The sequence below is a fragment of the Mytilus trossulus genome, chromosome 2 (assembly GCF_036588685.1).
Source record: "Mytilus trossulus isolate FHL-02 chromosome 2, PNRI_Mtr1.1.1.hap1, whole genome shotgun sequence".
Lineage (NCBI taxonomy): Eukaryota > Metazoa > Mollusca > Bivalvia > Mytilida > Mytilidae > Mytilus > Mytilus trossulus.
The window spans coordinates 55,195,668-55,217,570 of NC_086374.1; the positions used below are offsets into that span (position 1 = coordinate 55,195,668).

A 21,903-nucleotide genomic window follows, 5' to 3' on the forward strand; every position below is an offset into this window, starting at 1 on the left:
TGAAACAATTATATTTTTGTCAAAGTATCAAAATTTTATGAATATTAAAAGAGAGTCAAAATTTATTTTGGTCAATGTGTTTGGTACCACCTTAAATCCCTTCAGAAAGAATTATTACCACTTGAGAATCTGAAAACAGCATTAGACTTTTACAAACTTTAAACATTCATAATAAATGAACAAAATTACAAATTATTTTTATTAATCAGTATTGCACTAAATGGTAATATAATAATACAGTATAATTAATATTTATATCATGTAATTCATAATATGTAGATCTACAAAAATAAATATAAATCCAAACATAAAATGTGTTTCATTTGTTTAATTTTACCTATTTGACAGTAGAACTAATATTACAAGCCTGGAAGTTACAGGGGAAAGAAAAGGCTATGAGATTTATGTTTTGTACTTAGATGCAAGGAAAATCTATGTTAATTACATTCTAATCTCAGCACCTAGACAATTATATATTGAAAGTTATATATAATCATGTATATACAAGACATATCAAGAGACTTCCTATGATTCTATATCATTTTAACTGGTTGATAATGAGTTTTAATAGGAAGATAAGTATAGATTCCACAACTACAACAAGTGTATTACGATATTTATCAACTCAAGACAGTTAAATTTTAATATTTAAAGCGTGAGGCTTGCCGAGCTTTTTAAATAATTAAAATATAACTGTTGAGAGTGGAGAAATATTGTAATATTAGAGTTACAGAGGTGGAATCTGTTTCTCTTATGACTTTTATCCTTCCTTTTCAAAGATTAGAGGAAAATTGTGTACATTTGATGTGACGTCATCAGGCATGGTCGCCTTTTTCATGACATCACAATAAGAAAATTTAGAAAAAACAAGAAAATTTAACGTCATAATTAAATTTCAACCAATCATGTGCCGGGAACAGATTTTTCACTAGTGAGGAGAAATATTTGTTCTCACATCGGTCAGGAAATGTGAAAATAGCACAGAAATTAGAGAAACATATATGCATTATCTTTGTAAGGTCAACTGTGACTATAGGAATACATGAAATACATACATTTGGATATTTTTCAACTTCTACAGACAAGGTTGAATATTGTATTGGTGATGTTTCAACATGTCATAATTATTAAACTACTGAGATTCTGAGTTTGGTAATTTATACAGAAGAAAATCATTATCAGCATAATCATTCAATAACATAAGTGTCAATTCAGTTGTACATGTACAAATATTCTACTTTTATAAATGGTTTACTCAGAAAAAGTCACTCATTACTATTCAACTGTACAACTTTTTTCATATTTTTTTTAGAAAACATCTAAGGATTTATAGCAAAATACAAGTCTACTATAAGCTTGTATGCTGAATTATTTTTTTATCACAAAATTAAATTTCCACAGGAAAAAAATATTCAATCCATTAAAATTGGTACCCTGAAACTATATGAATCAACAATATATAGAAGTCAGTTTTAAGTACACATCATTTTGTTACTTGAATATCTGAGTACATAATATAAACAAATGGGTGACATTGGCATGACTAAGATTTAAATAATGTGTATCTCACTGCACTATGTTTTGTGTACTCTAAAAGACAAGGCCTGAACTATAGAATGCTTTAACAGCATTTGCAAGGGGTTGGATGGGGGGTCATTTAATTTGTATTCTGTAATTTTGTAAGCCATATTTCTCTATTCTTTATAAATTCTACCCATTATTCACTATCTGTTATATTTAAGCACCCCAATTTTTCTCTATTCTTTAGTTTTTGACCTATTTTTCTGTCATTCTTTATTTTTTAAAGGGCCATTATTCTCTTGTTTAAACTCCACCCAGACCCTTCCTCTAGCTGTAAAACTGTTAAGATATGCCTTAAAGTTACACCACACAAAAATATAAAACATACTGTTTCAAATCAGTCAATTCATGAAATTTTCAATAAAGTATTTTTAAATCCATGTATATTGTGTCTAGTAAGTACTTTTTAATGATCTTCATTTGTTCATACTTTTGGTTCAAGGAACTAAATAATCTTCACAGACACTTTTCACATGCAAGGTTCAACATAGTTTCCTGGAAAAAGTCCTGTAACGCCATTACATACACCCTCGTACCATCCATCATCGTTCTTCTTTAAAACATAGACCACTGAGTTCTCACTGAAGGAGAGTTCATCTGCCTTGTCAGCATCATAGTCATAAATAGCGATAACTGTAATGAAATAGAAAGATGTTTTTTTAATTGAATGAAATTATTAAGGTATTCTGTTTTGTTTCCCAATATTCCAGGAACATATTTTATAGGAATTCCTTGATAGTTGGTATGTTTTCTGTGACACACTTAATTGTCTACATCTTGCAGCAGACCAAGAATACCCATAGCCTCAACTTCAATTGTTACAGAAGAGGGTAAACAAGGAATTAGTACAAATGTATCATTGTATGTGTACAGAAATATCAAATAGTAAGGCCACAACTGCAAAATCAATAAAAGTCAAATATTTGTGTACCTCATCTCATTAATTATCTGGCCAGCACTTACAGACAGAGAATATTGACCAATTATAAGTTTCAGAGCCTGTAATTCAGTAGTTGTTGTTGAACCTTGTTGTCTGTCAAACACGATTGATTTGGATTGATTTATTTATTGATGTTTGTTATTTGATGGCTAAAACTCAATTTTAAAAATCCACAGGGAAGCTGGAATAGTTATTGTACTTCACATGTGTCAATTAAAACCTCTAGTCATTGAATAGTACTGTTATATGTATACCTTTCTCTAAATACTGGTTAGGCACCCAATCTTGTGTCAGCAAATTAAGGGGTCCAGTTGGTGCATATGGATCCTCAGGTGGGTCATCAACATCTGTAAACTGTGGGGGTGGAGGTGGCGCTGCTGGATAGTCAAAATTTGGGTCCGTTGATGGAGGAGGAGGCAGTGGTGGAGAAGCTGCAATATACAATCATTTGTTGCATTCTTTATAACATGTGTTGTAGAAACCTTCAACTCTTTCAGGAAAAGAGTCATTTACCCTACAACTTTCAGTTACAATTTTTGATGTCAGACTTAATTAAAAGTTCAGTACAAAATACATAAATGCATTTTTTTAAGGGGCTACATTGGAAATTTTTTATGTAAAGTTGCCACCAAAGACAATACATTGTATCAAGTTTTAAAACCGTTGATTTATATTGACCATGGCCAGTATCCCTTATGCTTTTTTAAATTTTAAAATAAGAGCAATTTATTCTGCATTTAGTCAACTCTTGTACAAATAGCTGATGTAGAGTAATTTTTTGTTTAATTTGTTTGTACAAATAAAGTCATACCGATTCTATCTTGACAAACAGTAATGTAACATTACAATTTACGTAAAAATTCATTTTGGGGTCCTTTTATCTAACCAACAACAACAAGTCAAGCATATACATGTTTATCTAGAAGTATTCATTTATGCAGTGTATGAATTATATGAATAGATTGGAAATGAGATTTTTTTGACAGCGTCATCCATTTTGAAAATATCATATTTGATAGAAGTCGACCTAATGCAAATCAATATCAAAACATCTGTTAGTCTTTTGCAGGTTAAAACATTTTGCAAAGTCTGTATTTTTTTTTAAATTGAGTTGTTACAAAAACCTTACAAAACAGACCAAATTCTTGCTTTTTATCAATTGGTATTGGAATTTTCCAAAATCAATCAAAGTCTTGTACATGTACAAGTATATTATATGTGCAGGAGATCTATTTCTATCAGACGCAGCTCACATACAGGAGCATCAAGTCAGCTTTATAACAAATGCAAGAAGATATTGCCATGTGGGCTAATGAGATCACTTGTCACCAGGTAAACTAAAATGAGTAATACTGAAATGAAAATTTAACTTAAACTTCACCCAAAGATGTAAACAAACATTAAAATCACATGCACACCTTCCAAAATATCGCTGGTCCTGGTGTTACCAGCTATCCCTGGAGATGGCGGTGGTGGTAAAGCATCTGAAAATACAACATCAAAACATTCATGCATTACTACCGATAATAAAGCCATTCAATTAATGCAACATATACATTCTACCCTACATACAAACACAACAAGAGGCTGTCAGAGTGACAGCAAAACAGATTTTTGCATTTATTTGTGTCTTGGTTTTTTTCAATTTTTGCAAGGACCTTAACTCCTGAATGGTAAATGTCGTAAATACATCTTCAAATCGTTAACCAATTTTTACTGAGAAAATCCAGTTCAAAATATTGATTAGAATACAAAACTTCCACTTATTTTGAAAGTGATATATCTTTTCAATTTAATTTATTTATATGTGCATTTATTTCCTTTATTTCCATTTTTAATAGCAGTAAATGCCAGTGATTTACCATCTGAGGTTTTAAATCTATTTCGTTATTTATACTTGGGCTTTTAATTACTATTTAAAATATTACCATAAATATTACTATTTAATGTTTTCCTATCTTTAAAACAAAGCTAAGGTACACATTGATTTTATTAACACATTTTGTGGTGATTTGTTTTATTTAAAGTTTCAGAATTTTGAGGGAAATTTTCTTTAATTATTAAAAGTCTTAGAACCTCTCATAAAATATAATGGCAGATAGAAATTCCTTGAAATGAAATACTGTACACTTATTTTGTCTAAACCCAAAGAAATGTCAACTACAAGTATGTTCAAAACAGAGTAATCTTTTTTATACATAATAATAAAGACCAGCATCTGAAAGCAAAGCAACAACAGTGATTGAATAAACACATGTAGCAGTATGCATTATTATAAAAATAAACATTAGATCTAGCATTTTAAATTTCAAAAAGTTACTTTTGACTGAAATTAAGACTTAATTATAGACATTATTATTTGCTTTATATATAGCTATTATTGTTCTAATTTAAAAAAAAAAAATAATGCAGAGAGGTGAGACTATAATAACATATTTGATTTGATTGGCTTTGCAACTGTTAATAAATGAACTACTGTACGAAAACATCAGTAAAAAATCAAAATTTCCAAGCATGTGTCAATGTAAACCTACCTACAAGTATTAATGAAATTTGAAATAAAGAGAATAAGGAATAAGTATTACAAGTAACTGTATATAGCCTGAAATTTTATAGACTTTAGAAAAAATGTTAATGTACTAAATTATTCATGCATGAGTGGATTTTGTTGGTTTTTCTGTTGTTGTTTTTTTATATTAAAGTCCCTTTTAAGTTTACGGTAGTTCATTTTAATCCATTTGATTTGTAACCAAAACTTTGATTTGCAACAAGATTGAATTGTAGCATTGTTGATATGAATGTAATAAAAATAAAAATAGTTACATATATATTTGATTTGTTTGGTAAAGTCATCTATTATAGATTTATACATTTACATAAAATGTTCTCATAACATATGGAGATTCTGACAGACAAATGCCATTTTTTTTAATATTTAGGCAAACTGCATTGACAACAGACATATGTCAATGTATGTTTGGTTAAATGCTCAAATCTTTTCTCAAAAGCCAAGTTTAGCAAATTTCTCTGCAATCTGATGTGTTGTAGCTCTTTATATAAACCCTATTTGATTATGCCTTTACTTTCAGTTGATTTGTATATTTTCTGTTGTTATAAAGAGTTTGACATAGTGAGAGTAATATTTTAGATTGCAACAACTGCTGAGCTCACTTTTTAGGCAATGTCTATTGTTCATATCAAGCTAATTTTAGACAAAAGATAATTCAAACATGTGTGAACCATAAATATATTACCTTGGGCTGCTCCAGAATTAAGAATGGTAGGGCATTTTATAATAACCCATGCCATCCACTATATTATTTTTTAAAACTACAAAGAATTGGTGTTAAAAATTAAACATCCTTTTATTTTTAATAATCAAAGTCCCTATTCCCAAAAATAGAACAGCCCTTTGTAGAACAGATAAACCCAGTAAGGTGCCATATCATTATATAAGGCAATGTGGATTTCTAGAAATTTTGTCTTAAAACAAAACATGAACAAAAAATTTACAGTACATGTATAACCATACCAAAGAAAGTAAAATGAAACTGAGACACAAACAAAACAAACATGCAAAACAAAATGTACAAAACATGCTTAAAAAGTATCATGTCTGAAATATTTTTTGATAGTAGCTGTGTTATTCTTTTATTTAAAAATTTTTAATGAAACTTTTAGTTGAAGAATATGTAGATATTTAGAGGGTCTACCTCTTGCATGTCTACGCCTCGATCCTACAATACAAAACTGTTACATTTACATATCATCTAGTCAAAAAAATTTAGTATTTTTTTAGTTATAGACGGTTTCCTTCCTGTAATTTGAGCTTCATATGTGGAAAGACTGTTTTCTTCCTGTACTTCTAGCATAATATTTTGTAAATAATGTTTGCTTCCTGTAATTTGAGCTGATGGTAATATGTTGGAATGTTTACTTCCCTTTCCTGTAATCTTAGCTTAATATGTTGTCAAGAATATTTGATTCCTGTAATCTAAGCTTAATCTCTTGTAACCCCTCTTCCTTTTACCTTGAATTGTATTAAAACCATTTTTTCAGCAACCTTTACAAATTCAATTTAATAATACCAGCCACATCAGCAATTTTATCTGAAAAAAAATATCTTTACCTCACATCTCCTTTTAAAAAGGCTTTAATTCATTCTTATGCATGTTGTGTGTCAATCACACTTTTCACAGCCAACGGTAGTTAAGCTAAAAGCTGCAAAAGACTCACAGTTGATTCTTAAAGCTTTTTTTATACATACAATATTTAAGTTACAAATAATAAAGCTCTCTTTTCCACTAATTAAAAGTATTGCATGTATAAAAACTCAGTGCCTTTGAAAGCATCAATATTTGATCTGTAAAATGACTTACCAATAGAAGTTTGTGATATAACTTGAGAAGGTCTGGTCTGAGGATGTGCCATGCCTACAGGAGGTGGTCCCTGTTGACTATATCTTGTGGCACTTGCTCTTCTCTGTCCCTCTTGGTGTTGTGCTATTAATAAAACTTGTGTTTGTAAAATGGTAAACAAACAGAATCAAACTTAATGTACATTATAAAATTCATTACATTTTGGGGTTTTTAGGCAGTTAAGCTGCCTTATGCTAACATCCAGTTCATTTTTTTTGCAAAAATTGTTTTATTTCAAAATTAATTTCCCATTCCCCCTATAACACTGTATAATTTTTAAACAAACCTTTTCTTGGTTGAAATGTGGAAACATAGTTTTACTAAGTATATTTGACTTACTATGCTGTCCAGGTAAGGCTGTAATCTGTCCCATGGAATAATTGCTAGCAACAACACTGTTAAAAGGTCCTGGACCACCAGCCATTGGTATTGAAGGTGGCGCCACTGGTGGTGCAGGTGTCCTGTAATGACCTTGAGGTGGACCCTTTACAGGAGGAGCAGCTGTCTGGGGTGGAGTAGGTGGCCGTGCTGAAGGAGGGGGAGGAGCCTGATGCTGATGTGTACTACTCACTGATGGAGTACGACTTGGCTGCTGTCTAGGCACACCTCCAGTCTATAAAGAGATTACAGAATACATGTACTTAAACAAAGCAGCTTTAAGCTTATCAAATAGTAAAAAAAAACAGCATTAGATTTCATTATATGTTGAGGTCAAGGTAAAATCTGACACCCAGTCAACACTGACCAAGTAATACTTGAAATATTTCCAATACAATGAATCTCTAGACATAAACATCACTGCCATTGGCAGACACCATGTACTAGGGAAGGCAAGACATGGTAAATCCCAAGAAATCGGCATATATTTGTTTCATACAGGATAAAAATCTGGTCTATTCCAATAAAATGCATATATGTACCTGTTATGTCATTGAATTCTTATGGAGTAAAAATTATATTGACAACATGATTGAGGTAAAAGAATTACATTTATTTCTATTTTCACCATAAATTCATGTATTTGTTTTGGTCTATCTATCTAATTACAAAAGTTAAAAGTAAGAAAGTTCTATAAATACCTCCATCATCCCTTTAATATAATGTAATTTAAATCATTGTTATAACATGTACAGAAATCCCTAACCTGCAAAAATTACTTCCTCACCATTTATTTTTTTCTAAATTACTGTGACTTGAGTGTAAGACTAACAAGACAATAGAGATATTTAAGTGGACCAGTTGGTATTGTAAGAGTTTCTGAATGGGTGATCACACATGCATTTATAGGCTTCCTTGATGGTAATCCATCTTTTTATCTGTTTAATTGTCAATGTTGTGCAGTATAGGGTTTTATGATAGTAGTATCCCTGAGTATCATATCCTTGTTTTTTAGTGATCAAAATGTAGACTTGAAATTACAAAATATTCATTCATAAATTTCATGTAAATCAATGACAACATTTTGCCCACATACACCATAACTCAAATATAATCTGAATAAAAGTTAATAGCCTTGGGAAATATGATTAATGGAGGCCATTATCTTCAAATTCAGTTCTCACTTGAACTATCATCTTTTAATAAAGAGGAAATGTTCCAATCAATATGAATATTTGTGACATGACAACCATTTTCTTGAAATACAAAATTGGATTTATTATTACTAAGAATTGATGTTTTTCCTGACTTTTGAAGTCTGGAAAGCTATATTCTACTTTATCCTTCTTTGCAGACCTATAAAATTTCAATACATAATTCTTCTCCAAAAAGAGATAGAAAAAAAAACATAATAGTAAGACATATTTTATTTTGAATGTCGCACATTGAATGATACAGTATTATAAACAAATAAATTTCAGTAATATATCTACAGTCCTTCTATAAAAGCTTACAATGCAAACCATTGATCAACTTGCTTGTTATGTTTGTTTGGATGTTTGTAAACAACAGGTAGATAGTATGTGTATTATATACTGGAATTTGTTGGACATTAAACATAACTTGTTTTATTGTCTGATCAAATCCAAGTATATATTGAAACTCTGCCTACCTATTGTATGCAAATATCCAAGCAAAAATAGCAAGCAAGTCGATTAAAGTTTTGTTTTGCATGCTTTTATAGAAGAACTGTAAAATTTAATCAATGCCAAGCCAAACAGTTGACTTATGAGACACATAATATGTAATAGGGTGCCTATATCATTATGAGCTTACCTTGACTCCATGACCTATTTCATCATACACGGAAAAGTCAATTGCTTTCCGTTGATATTTTGTTGGTTTCTCTGCTTGTTCCGGAAAAATGATTCCATTTTTAACACCCAAGGGTCTCGTAGAACTTTTGTTAGTAGTAAGAACACCAATTTCTCTCCTAGCAACTTTTTCTTTGTGTATATTTACTGTCTGCAGGGAAAAAAAGAGGAATTTCGTTTAATTTGGAGCCGTAGATTTTAACACTGTGTAGCATCATCAACGGATATATGTACCCCCAAAACTGTGGAAAAACCAAATGTGAAAATCAGGTAAGGTCAAATTCTTCTTTCCTACATTTACATTAAATTCTACATTTTGCTGACAAGTAAAGTTTTCTGAAACTGATTCCTATTAATGAAGCTACTTCATCAGACATGTACTTAGGGTTGATTATGATACTTAATCTTAAAATTGTCAAAATCATATAGAGGGTACATGTTCAACGAAGCATGGGAACAGTTACTCCCAATGTGTCATGTCAAACATGTTTATCATGCTGTGAAAGTAACAATTAAACATCATAACTTACATTTCTTAATTTCCAAAGAATATCTACATCATACTACATGTATCTAATTATGTATCAATCATGTCAATTGAAGTAACATAATTTTAAAATTTAAAGGATTCAGAATTTTTTGTGATGTTTTATTTATTGCAAAAGTGCAACAAGATATATACATGATTGATTGCTTGTTGGTTGCTTTACGCCGCATTAGCACAACAAGGATATATCAAGGCAAGTATACATATAAGATAAGATATATAAATGTAAAAATAAAAACTTTCATGTTAAATTTTGATAGCAATATTTGTTCACATCATAATATTGCTAAATTTGAATTAATCTAAAATACATTTGCGCAGATTGTAGAATAATTCATAAATAAATGAATTTACAGTATTTTTGTTACTTCAAAGGTCAAATGGTAAAATAAAATTCTTTAAAAAGCTTGTCTGAGTTCTCCTTTCATGGAACTTATGCTGTAACATCTCAATCTCGTCCCTACCCTTGTCAATTAGCAGCGAATGCTAAATTCCACAACAAGAAATACATACCTGTGATAAGTAGTTCACACTGGACTCCATCTCAGAGACAACATTTTGCTGTAGATCTAATAACTTTAAAAAGTTTGTAGCTAAACTATTTATCTGGTAGGCAACACTGGCTAGAGAATGTGTGGTGTAATTCTTGGTTTCTTCTAATGCTGCTTTCTTGTCTGGTGACTAAAACAAACAAAAAATCAATAATTAGTCAGATTTAGTTTTTTCAATTCAAAATGTGTTTTTTTTTTCGTTTTTTTCTCTAATCATGCTAATTATTTTAACATGTTTAATCACAACAAAATTAATTCCATATCATATTATTTAAGCTTTTTCAAATATACAGGGTTTAACAACATTGTTTGTAAAGGGGGGACAAGAACTATGAATTAGAGGACATAAAGGAGGGGGCCTGAGAATTATGAATTAACATGATTAAGAAGACTTTATATTGATTTAGAATAGATGTAAAAGTAACTTTATTACATTTTTTTTCCTTTGAATAAAGGTAGACCAAGGTGCTTACTCTGCCATCTGCATATCTTTCTTTCTTACCTGTTCACCATTGTTCACTCAGTGGTGAATTCATTATAAAATTCTCTATGGAAAGATCTATTTTTGCGTCCATCATTGCAGTAAGCTGATATCTAAACATACATTTTGTATGTGTGCATGAATGTTGATTAGTTGGTAACATGATTTTAAACTAAATTTTTAAGCAGCATTAATGGATCAAAATGTGAATATAAATTTTGCTGTACGTCACTACAATGCTGTATAAACTTGATAAACATACATTTTTGTCATTAAATCTACATTGATATTGATAAATTTCTTGTACATGTTGAGGAAATCGAGATATTATGGTTAAAGAAGCTCAGTGGCAGATCTAGAAATTTTCATTAGTGGGAGCGCACTGACTGCCTAAGAGGGGGCCTGCTCCTGTCCTGCTTCAGTGATTCCCTTTGCCATATGATTATTAATGACGCTGTCAAATCTTCAGTCAGACTTTTTGCTGATGACTGCCTGTCTGCCTTCTTGACAGAACAGTGAAATCTCAGAAAGACCACGACATACATGTACTTCAAGAAGACCTCAAAAACCTTTAAGTATGGGCAGATAACTGCGGAATGTAGTTCAATGCCAAATAATGCTACATCCTAAGCATCAGAAACAAGAGTCATATATTCTAGTTTAAATGGACACATACTACAGCATACATGTAACCCATACCTACATGACCTACAATGTAGGCCTACAAATTTCGAAGGACCTAAAATGGACCACCCACATATCAAAAGTGGCAAAGAAAGCAAATTCAAAACTAGGCTATCTAAGAAGAATCTTCAAATACTGCTGACAAGATTGCAAAAAAACAGCTTACATTGTTTACACCACTGGGTCGATGCCACTGCTGGTGGACGTTTCGTCCCCGAGGGTATCACCAGCCCAGTAGTCAACACTTCGGTGTTGACATGAATATCAATAATGTGGTCATTTTAATAAATTTCTGTTACAAAACTTTGTATTTTTCGAAAAACTTCTTATCCCAGGCATACATGGCATAGATTACCTTAGCAATATTTGGCACAACTTTTTGGAATTATGGATCCTCAATGCTCTTCAACTTTGTACTTGTCTGGCTTTATAAATATTTTGATATGAGCTTCACTGATGAGTCTATCTGATGAGTTCAGCCTTTTTTAACTGATTTTTATAGTTCATTCTTATGTTGTACTGTTATACCACTGTCCCAGGTTAGGGGAGGGTTGGGATTCCGCTAACATGTTTAACCCCACCACATTATTTATGTATGTGCCTGTCCCAAATCAGGAGCCTATACATTTTAGTTCAGTGGTTGTCATTTGTTTATGTGTTACATATTTGTTTTTCGTTCATTTTTTTACATAAATAAGGCTATTAGTTTGTTTTACATTGTCTTATCGGGGCCTTTTATAGCTGACTATGCGGTATGAGCTTTGCTCATTGTTGAAGGCCATATGGTGACCTAAAGTTGTTAATGTTTGTGTCATTTTGGTATTTTGTGGATAGTTGTATCTTTGGCAATCATACCACATCTTCTTTTTTATACTTAAGTAGACGAAACGCGTGTCTCACTATGGCTTACTAAATTATAATCCAGGTACCTTTGATAGATATTGTACATCTTGCTTGTCTGGAATATGGAGTCATAGTATGGGACCCCATACACAGTAACAAACATAAACCAGTTTCAAATGATACAAAGTCAAGTGGCAAGATTTATCATCAGAGATTACATTTTGTACAAGTCAAGAGAGGACGTGTACATATGTGTTTCCAAAATGCTTGCCCAACTGGACAAATTCCTCAAAAGAGCATGTCCAGAGGGAAGCAAGTTAACTCGTACCAACGGAAACTCGTACCATGTTAACTCGTACCAAAAAAGTTAACTCGTACCAACGTAAAGTCGTACCACTGGGAAGTCGTACCATTAAAAATAAATTAAAAAATATGAATGTTTTGGGAAGCTGGCTTGTCATGATTTAGATATTTTGTCAGATTTTCGGAATCCTCTGGTTTTATCCATTTAAATGCCTTGAAAAAATTTGCCCAGTGACCCCCATTTTTCTTTTATTAAATCTTTTACACGTATAATGATAAGCCATAAATTTGTAAAAGTCTTATAAAATTTTAATTACTTTTTAAAGAGTTTTTGAGAACTTCTTCTTGTCAATGATAAAGCTATGAAAAGTCAAGAGAGAATATTTTCCCGCCAAAATTTCAATTGCTAATATCTCGAAAACAAGCACGGTGACCTTTATAATTTTTTTGCTCTTTGGATTTCTTTATTAATCCTCTACCTATATAAACTAGTGTTTTGAAAAGTTAATTACTTTGAAACTGAGAAGCGAACTCCCTTAAAAAAAGACGTTTTTTTTTAATTAAGACACTAATATAATTTCTTCATTACCTTAATACCCTGCTAATTAATATATGATATTCCTTTGATTGTATGATCAAATTAATACATTCTTTTGATTGTGTGATTATTGGTTGATTATTAACTAATCAACTTGTTTAATCATATTATTACATTTTTATTGTTGTTATATACTATGCAAGCAGATGATGAAGATGACAGTATCCATGCTTCATTCAACGTAGAGCTGCCTTTTGATATTCCTTCTGACGTTGAAGAAGAGTAAGTTAATTTTATCATTTATATTGGCTTGAAGAATGATTAGTGTTTGCTTTATTATGCGTCCTACCTAAGTTTGATATTGTTTAATAATTTGTTAGATATAAGATGTGGTATGATTGCTTAATGACTCAAAAGTACCAGGATTATAATTTTATACGCCAAACCTACATTAAATTTGTTCCAGATTATTAAAAAAGAGACTTATTATGTTCATATATTTATAACTTGTAAGATAAGATAATTATTTATTAATTTGTATACCATGTTCAGTTTATATCATTTTTTTTAAATATACAGCATGTAATTTTATTGATTTTTTTTTTTACAGCAACATTGCAGATGACTCAGTTTACGACGATGATGAAGATGTTCCAGCTGGCCCAGTCACATACACTGTCATTGACAATGCAACACAGCGAGGGAAGCCCAAACTGGTAGACAACATTGGATTTTCATACACATTGAAGGTAATGAATTTATATTTATTTTGAGTATAAAATAAAATTAACAATGAAAATGGGGAATGTGTCAAAGAGACAAAAACCAGAATATTTGAATAACATTAAGAAAGGGACATCAAATTTATTTATTGTATATGCTTTGAAATTCATTTAAAACCCTTTTTTTTAACTATTTAATTTTGATGTCTATTACATGTTTTATTTTATGTTTAAAGAATTAATATACAAAATTTAATTATACTTTGATCTTTTAATTGAATTATTTAATTACTATAATCTGATAATTGGATTAAATGAGATGACATTTGTATTTTGAATTATCCTTAAATATTGATAATTAGATAATTAGATAATTGGATTAACTATTATGTTAATATTTCGTAAATACATTATATTATATGTAAATGAACAGAACACAGTTTATTTTGTCCACTATATATAATATTATAAATGTTTAATAAATTATTAACTGTTATTTTTAGAGAGAGAAGAATGGTGCTAGAACCTGGTGGTGTTCTGTCAGGAACAAGACTACACACTGTGGTGTTATAGTACATGAGAAAGACGGTGTCTTCATTCCTCCTTCCATACAGCACAACCACACAGCTGTACCTGGTACCCTGACAGCTACAAAAATCAAAGTGACGGTAAGATTATAATAGTTTTATGCTTTATGACAAAATTCACATCCCTTTTTGTTTTTAAATATAAAAATAAAGATGTGGTATGATTGCCAATGAGACAACTGTTCACAAGAGACCAAAATGACAAAGACATTAGCAACTATAGGTCCCTGTACGGCTTCAACAATTAGCAAATCCTAACTACATAGTATAAGACAATGTAAAAGAATTCAAACAAGAACCCAAAGGGTATGTTTTTTTAACATGTATATAGATAAGTAGACTGAGTAAGTTGTACCAACATCTTCAACATACGGCTTTCAACAATGATTACCATTTGATGTAATAAATATGAACAATATTGTATACGTAGATTCAGTAAAATTGATAATGAGAAACAAGAACATGATTGCAAAATAAATATACAGATATACTTATTCCAACTTAGGAGTCCATGGAGAGCAAAGTAATTTATTACAATGATTTTATAATTGTTACAATAATGTTGACATAAATTATTATCAGGCAAATATATATATATATTCTCAACGTCAACGTCTTCAATAAACAATTTCTATACTATTTTTGATAGTTTTCTTAGTTCTCAATATATATTATTTATTGATATATCATTATTCATAACATCTCATTTTATTTCAGACAGCCTACTACCAGAAGGACACGGTGTATAAGTTTGTCAAGAATCTCATGGCCTTACCATTTCTACCAGCAGAACACATCCCTTCTACCTTTGAAGACATTGCCACCAAAGCAAAATCCGCCAGAACCAAAGAGCTTGCCGAATACGTTAAGAACACTTGGCTGTCATCAACCGTTTGGCTCGTACCATCGTGGAGTATCTTCATGAGACCAGTAAGAACCAACAACGATGTAGAAGGGTGGCATAGACGTATTAACGACAAGGCAGTAGAGTGCAACAAACCTTTTTATGAACTACTAGAACTACTCCATACCGAAACCACTAAGGTCCCAATGCAGGTGAAACTTATCAGTGAGGGCAAGCTTAAAAGGTGTCAACGAAAGAAGGTTCGAGCAGTCCAGGGAAAGGTATTCGCTTTGTGGGAACAGAACACCACCCACTCCATCACAACAGCAGAACTTCTGAAACAGACCATGCGTTTGAATGGCCCTGTACCAACACCAGAAAACACCGACCAGTAAATTGATAATTGAACATGAACTATTAGTGCGACCATTAGTGCTTCTTGAATGTTTATTTTTCTATATGTAACAATAGTGCCAATTATTATGTAACAATAGTGCCAGTTATTATGTAACAATAGTGCCAGTTATCTTTGAAAACATTATTGTATTAATGTAATACCATGTGAAGTCTTAAATGTAATAAGATGTTATAGATGTGAACAAATAAAAATTAAAATATATATCCTTTGTTATTCTGCCAGTACTACCATTGACCATTCACAATTCCATTATTCACAATACAGATGGACAGTCAATCTCATAACTCATAAGTAGAGATAAATTAAAGAAGGTTCTGCTATCACTACCATTACGTATACTGGCTATTCACAATACCATTAAAACCATAGATCAAATCAAATCAAATCAAATCATTTTATTGGTGTAAAATCCAAATATTGGATTGTTACCAGGACAAACATGACAATCATTACAAACATATAATATATCAATTTAACCAACATTCATATTCTTATAAGACTAATATAAGACTATATATGAACAAGAACATAAGCACCATGGCTTTATAATAGTAGCTCTAAAGTCACACTGACACAGCAACCAATTGATTATTTACTTTCCAATGTATCGTGACTATATATAAAAAGAATCATACTTTTAACATGTTGGTCATAAACAATTTACAACTTTTAAAACACACAAAATTAATTCTTTTAGTGAATAAAATTCCTTTGGGAAACAGAAGAAAAGTACCCAAATCTATTTAATGTAACTGATTTGGAATGATTAAAAATTAATTCCAATGGTTATCAGTAAAAGTTTTAAAAAGGGTGTATTCAAGGGAGACAACAAATCAAATCTGCCAAGGTATTGTCTACATCTAATACACATGGAACATTGGTCATTGTACTTTCAAAATTATATACATTTTATATGGGTATAGAGATAAATAACAGTATATATTCATAATTTAAACACCAAACAAATACATTTAAATAAGTTGGTACGAGTTAGCAGTGGTACGAGTTTACATTGGTACGAGTTGTTTTTTTGTGGTACGAGTTAACGTTGGTACGAGTTTACGGTGGTACGAGTTAACTGTAATTCGTCCAGAGAAGCATTGCTGCCAAGATATTTCGAAGAATATCACGCAACATTTATTGTTGAAAAGCAAATCACTTTAAGTGATTTGACATTCCACCAAGCATAACACCACAACATTCAAACTCATTCTTTGTTAAGACAGTGATTTTGTGGAATCCGCTTGAGGACACTGTAGGAGGCACATCAAGCGTCGAGGACTTCAAATCGGCTCGCACGCCCTGTCAAATAATTGACAGGACTCCCTCAAATTGTTGTATCCATAGGATTTTAAAGCCAGCGTATTCATACCAATAAAGATTATTGTGTACGGGTCATTGACATAGACAGTGTGACAGTTTCAGTTAGAAATAATTTATAGGAAGAGGGTTCGCTGGCTTAATTAATTACTTCAATTAGGCAACTGGCGTTTTTGCAGAAATAAAGGACTACCTTTAGATAATTGTCCCTACAATACTGTGCAACTTTATCAAGATTGATATAACTTTCTTGTAGATGTTGGCGACCTTCTGGAATTTCTTGGTCAAGAAGCTGCGTTACTTCTGCCATTTCTACTACTTCCTGTTTATTATTTAAAGGTTAACTTGATTCGGTAAACATCGGCGTGCGCCAACATATTATTACCGGCGCGTATCAATAACATACATTCGTCCCTTAAAATTCGCCCCTGTGAGTCTTGATGACATTTAAAAGGGACATAAGTTAAGCTGTGTAAATTTTTACTTGGAGGAAGAATTAAAAAAAAATCAAATATGGCATCTAGAGACTCAGGGTTCATTTCCTACACTTTTTTATGTTTATATTAATTTGATTATGAATATGATCAAATATAATTGGAAGTTCATCTTTATCATGTTTATATGAAATAAATTGAACCTTCTAATATTATCCTATTCTGTGAACAAATCTAACCAGGAAACTTGGATAGGAAATATTAAACATATCTTTAAATTAATAATATATATATTATATGTCATGGTGTGTGTAAACCAGTCAAACTTTAAACAACACTGAAAAAGTATGATAATCTGTACTAGAATCAAATTTGATGTTTTTAGTATTCTATGTTGTGTACTAATATTTGTCGGTTTGTCTTTTGTATTTTTTAGCAATAGCGTTGCCAGTTTAGTTTCAATCTATGAGTGTGTCTGTCCCTCTGTTATCTTTCGCCCCTCTTTTAATTGGGTTGATCGTTTAAAAAGTAGTGACTGGCCCTCTGTTATCTTTCGTCCCTTTTTTAATTGTGTTGATCATTTAGAAAGTAGTTCCTGGAAGAATATCAATAACCAGTTTTTTTTGTTTTTTTAGGGACAACATTAAAAGTTCAATGTAGGATTAAAAAAAAACTTAATGCATAGTCTTCTCACTGTTCACCACCTGCTCTGCCATCATGATACCAGAACCCGTGGTTCCATGTCAAATAACATCAGATAGATAAGGACCAGACTGGACTGCTTTAAATATTCATTCATCCCAGCCACCATCAAATCCTGGAACAATATACCTCCAGATATCCGAGCTTCCCCGTCTGCATGTAGAACACTTTCGACACGCCATCCAAGATGTCAGTGTGTCGACACTACTCCACATTTAAATTACAGCACCGTTTTAACTGTACATACAGATCTCTTCAGTTTAACTGTACACACTTGAAGGTTTTTAGCTGTTCACTCACGCCGGAGTATATACACTCAAATATGAGTCCACTCCTTGACGGGAAGATAGATAGATAGATAGATAGATAGATAGCCACCTACCCCCGACTTCACTTAATTTGGGGACAAAACTGACAAATAAGGATATATATAAAATCGATGTCAATTAAACAAAACTTGCAGCAATCCCCCCCCCCCCCCCCCCCCCCCCCCCCTTACCAACTATTTGAATTCAGTTTTTTATCCTTAATTGATTTTTTTTATGTCGTTTATTACTTCAAACTTATATAAATTATTGCACCCCCTTTTTTGAAGAACGAAGCAGTTATTTTCGGCTACCGTTAGCGTCAAATTGGTTATAAAAATTTACCGTGATTCGTCAAAATATCGTTATCGTGATTCATCAGAGGTCTAAAAAAAAATCTCGTTAGCGTCATTTTCAACAAAATTTAACGTGATACGTCAAAATAAGTGGTTTTTGTTATCGTCTAAAAAACATGTGCATTTTATCGTCATGCAATTAAAGTTATCGTTAACGTCATTTGGCAATATTTTTTGTTACCGTTATTCGTCATGAAGGTACCTCATTAAGAAACATAATTTCTCCAGGTCACAGTGGCTTTCAAAATGATTGAATGACCGATTTGTCAATGACATTCTTTAAAATCATATATATTTTTTAATTTACTTTATTTAAATGTGTATACATTTTTATGGCCCCGCAACAAAGCTGTCGGGGCCATATAGTTTTACCCTGGTCCGCCACTTTAATTCCGTCTTTCCGTCTTTCCGTCATTCTGTCTTTCCGTCTTTCCGTAATTCCGTCATTCCGCTATTCCGCAACAAACCATTATACGGAGTTTTTTTCTGAACGCCTTCAGATATTGGGCTGATTTTTGGTATGTGAGTAAATTACGGGCTTTGCATGGACTTTGAGAAATTGTTGAAAATCACAGTTATACAGACTTTTTAAACGCCTTCAGATATGGGGCTGATTTTTGGTATGTGAGTTAACTATGATGGGTTACAGATCAAGTTCAAGTTTCGTTCCGCTCCACTAATTTTTACTGAAATTACGGGCTTAAGACTTTGAGAAATTGTTGAAAATCACAGTTATACGGACTTTTTTCTAAACATAAAAAAGAAGATGTGGTATGAAAACTTTTTCAAGAATTAGAGAATATAATTCCAGATTTCACCAAAATGTCTGATGAGGAAAAATTTGTATTTATGTTTACTTTTAATGAGTATGATGTAACTGAAATTATTGTCAAGGATGTAAATGATTTATATGTATTAAGAAACAGCCTAGCTGATAAGAAAAACTAGTGTACGTATAATTTTTTATAGTATTTGTAATGATATATTTTATAACAACTGCATTGATATGAATGTTTGTACTTGGACTTTTAATTTGCAAAGGTATCACCTCCTCCAAAACATTTAAATAAATAGTCTTATAAGAATATGAATGTTGTTTAAATTTATATATTATATGTTTGTAATGATTGTCATGTTTGTCCTGGTAACAATCCAATATTTGGATTTTAAACCAATAAAATGATTTGATTTGGTATGATTGCCAATGAGACAACAATCCACAAAAGACCAAAATGACACTTAACGCTTTCAGATATTGGGCTGATTTTTGGTATGTGAGTTAACCATGATGACTAACAGATCAAGTTAAAGTTTCGTTCTGCTCCACTAATTTTTGCAGAAATTAAGGGCTTTGGACTTTGAGAAATTGTTGAAAATCACAGTTATACAGACTTTTTTTCTTAACGCCTTCAGATATTGGGCTGATTTTTGGTATGTGAGTTAACCATGATGAGTTATAGGTCAAGCTAAAGTTCCGTTCCACTCCGCTAATTTTCGCTAAAATTACTTTGAAAAATTATTGAAAATCACAGTTATACGGATTTTTTCTTTATTCCCCTCCATATTTTGAGCTGATTTTTGATATGTGAGGCTACTATCATGTTTGTGTCCACATGTGTTTATATTGAAATTGCAGATCTTTCAACTTTTTGGGACGGGGCCATTCGTGTTGCTTTGACACATCTCTAGTTGTTTAAATGTACTTTTATCACTCTAATCGTTTTAATAATTTACTGTGCTTCATTTTGTAATTTATTTGATTATATAGCTTAAATTTTGGTGGAAAAAGTATCTTATACAAGATATGATTTTTTTTTTAAATTGAATCATTGATAACAGTGAAAAAGTGAAAAAAAAATTAAAAAAATAACTTTCAGCAGCTAATAGATATAGGAAGATGTGGTGTAAGTGCCAATGAGACAACTCTCCATCCAAATAAAAATTTATAAAGTAAAACATTATAGGTCAATGTACGGCCTTCAACACGGAGCCTTGGCTCACACCGAACAACAAGCTATAATGGGCCCCAAAATTACTAGTGTAAAACCATTCAAACGGGAAAACCAACGGTCTAATCTATATAAAAGAAACGAGAAACGAGAAACACGTATATATATTACATAAACAAACGACAACTATTGACATCAGATTCCTGACTTGGGACAGGTGCAAACATTTGCAGCGGGATTAAACGTTTTAATGGATCCAATCCTTCTTCCTTTTTCTGAAACAATAGCATTACATCACAACATAGAAAAACACACGATAAAATATCAATTGGCAGACTTTACTCAATCAAAAAAGCTATAAAGTGCCCCAAAATTACTAGTGTAAAACCATACAAACGGGAAAACCAACGGTCTAATCTATATAAAAAAAGTTGGTTCAATTTGATAGAATAAGTAAAAAAATCTCGCTGATGAATTTTACACTTGCAAGTGAATAATTTAATCGAATTAAATCCGTATTCATGTGCCCTTCGATGCAACCCTTCAGCTGGAGATGGTATTGCATGTTTTCAGCTATTTAGATTAAAAGAATGTCTTTATTGAAAGGGAATTAAGTATTAACCATTTTGTTGGCTGATTAAATCCATAAAGATAATTTGTGTATAGGTAGAACAATGTTAAATGCACTTGGAATACTTTCTAACGTACAATATGGAATCAAACAGAGCTATATGACCTATATAAAAATCCAATTAAAATTTGATACCTAAATTAAAGTTTTCTGTCATAACTGGAATATTGATTAAAAATAAGACATATAGTATAGTGTTTTATATATATCTGGTATCTTATACTACTATAACACATAGTAGAATCAGCTGGCACTACCAACTTGGCTAGGGTTTATATATATAGTAAAATATATTACTACATATTAACCGTGAAATCCTTGCATATGTGAGAAAAAAAAAACTACAATCTAAAAAAAATGTATTTAATCCTAAACATGATGAAATATGTTAATTTCGCCTCGTCCTATTTATTTTTATCCTATAGAATGTAATAGGTAATTTTTCGCATATACTTCAGAAATTCAGGCCGAGGGATTATTAATATAAGGGGCGAAAC

At 31.5% G+C, this 21,903-nt stretch overlaps 2 protein-coding genes across 4 annotated transcripts; one reads left to right on the top strand and one right to left on the bottom strand.

The window, feature by feature from the left end:
- Positions 1-194: 194 nt before the first annotated feature.
- Positions 195-17,383, bottom strand: LOC134707605 (abl interactor 2-like). 3 transcript variants are annotated; one of them, XM_063567534.1, is made up of 9 exons: positions 17,223-17,383; positions 10,252-10,419; positions 9,154-9,342; positions 7,279-7,552; positions 6,901-7,023; positions 6,235-6,258; positions 3,940-4,005; positions 2,776-2,952; positions 195-2,214 (listed from the first exon to the last, which is right to left on the bottom strand). In XM_063567534.1, the coding sequence occupies exons 1-9, from the start codon at positions 17,337-17,339 to the stop codon at positions 2,051-2,053; spliced, it is 1,302 nt and encodes a 433-aa protein (XP_063423604.1). In that variant the 5' UTR covers positions 17,340-17,383; the 3' UTR covers positions 195-2,050. The 3 variants fall into 3 exon arrangements, with proteins under 3 accessions (XP_063423604.1, XP_063423605.1, XP_063423607.1); XM_063567535.1 differs by lacking the exon at positions 6,235-6,258; XM_063567537.1 differs by lacking the exons at positions 3,940-4,005; positions 6,235-6,258.
- On the top strand, positions 12,932-16,438 carry LOC134705246 (uncharacterized). The gene is made up of 4 exons (XM_063564009.1): positions 12,932-13,420; positions 13,749-13,887; positions 14,364-14,528; positions 15,165-16,438. The coding sequence occupies exons 1-4, from the start codon at positions 13,335-13,337 to the stop codon at positions 15,684-15,686; spliced, it is 912 nt and encodes a 303-aa protein (XP_063420079.1). The 5' UTR covers positions 12,932-13,334; the 3' UTR covers positions 15,687-16,438.
- Positions 17,384-21,903: the final 4,520 nt, after the last annotated feature.

Excerpts from the sequence above, each read along its gene's own strand:
- LOC134705246 (XM_063564009.1), top strand. The coding sequence starts at position 13,335 with ATGCAAGCAGATGATGAAGATGACAGTATCCATGCTTCATTCAACGTA. Across the intron at positions 13,888-14,363 it reads GATTTTCATACACATTGAAG|AGAGAGAAGAATGGTGCTAG; the intron begins GTAATGAATTTA and ends TGTTATTTTTAG. Across the intron at positions 14,529-15,164 it reads CTACAAAAATCAAAGTGACG|ACAGCCTACTACCAGAAGGA; the intron begins GTAAGATTATAA and ends ATTTTATTTCAG.
- LOC134707605 (XM_063567534.1), bottom strand. The coding sequence starts at position 17,339 with ATGGCAGAAGTAACGCAGCTTCTTGACCAAGAAATTCCAGAAGGTCGC. Across the intron at positions 10,420-17,222 it reads GTAGGGACAATTATCTAAAG|TCACCAGACAAGAAAGCAGC; the intron begins GTAGTCCTTTAT and ends TGTTTGTTTTAG. Across the intron at positions 7,553-9,153 it reads AAATAGGTCATGGAGTCAAG|ACTGGAGGTGTGCCTAGACA; the intron begins GTAAGCTCATAA and ends ATCTCTTTATAG.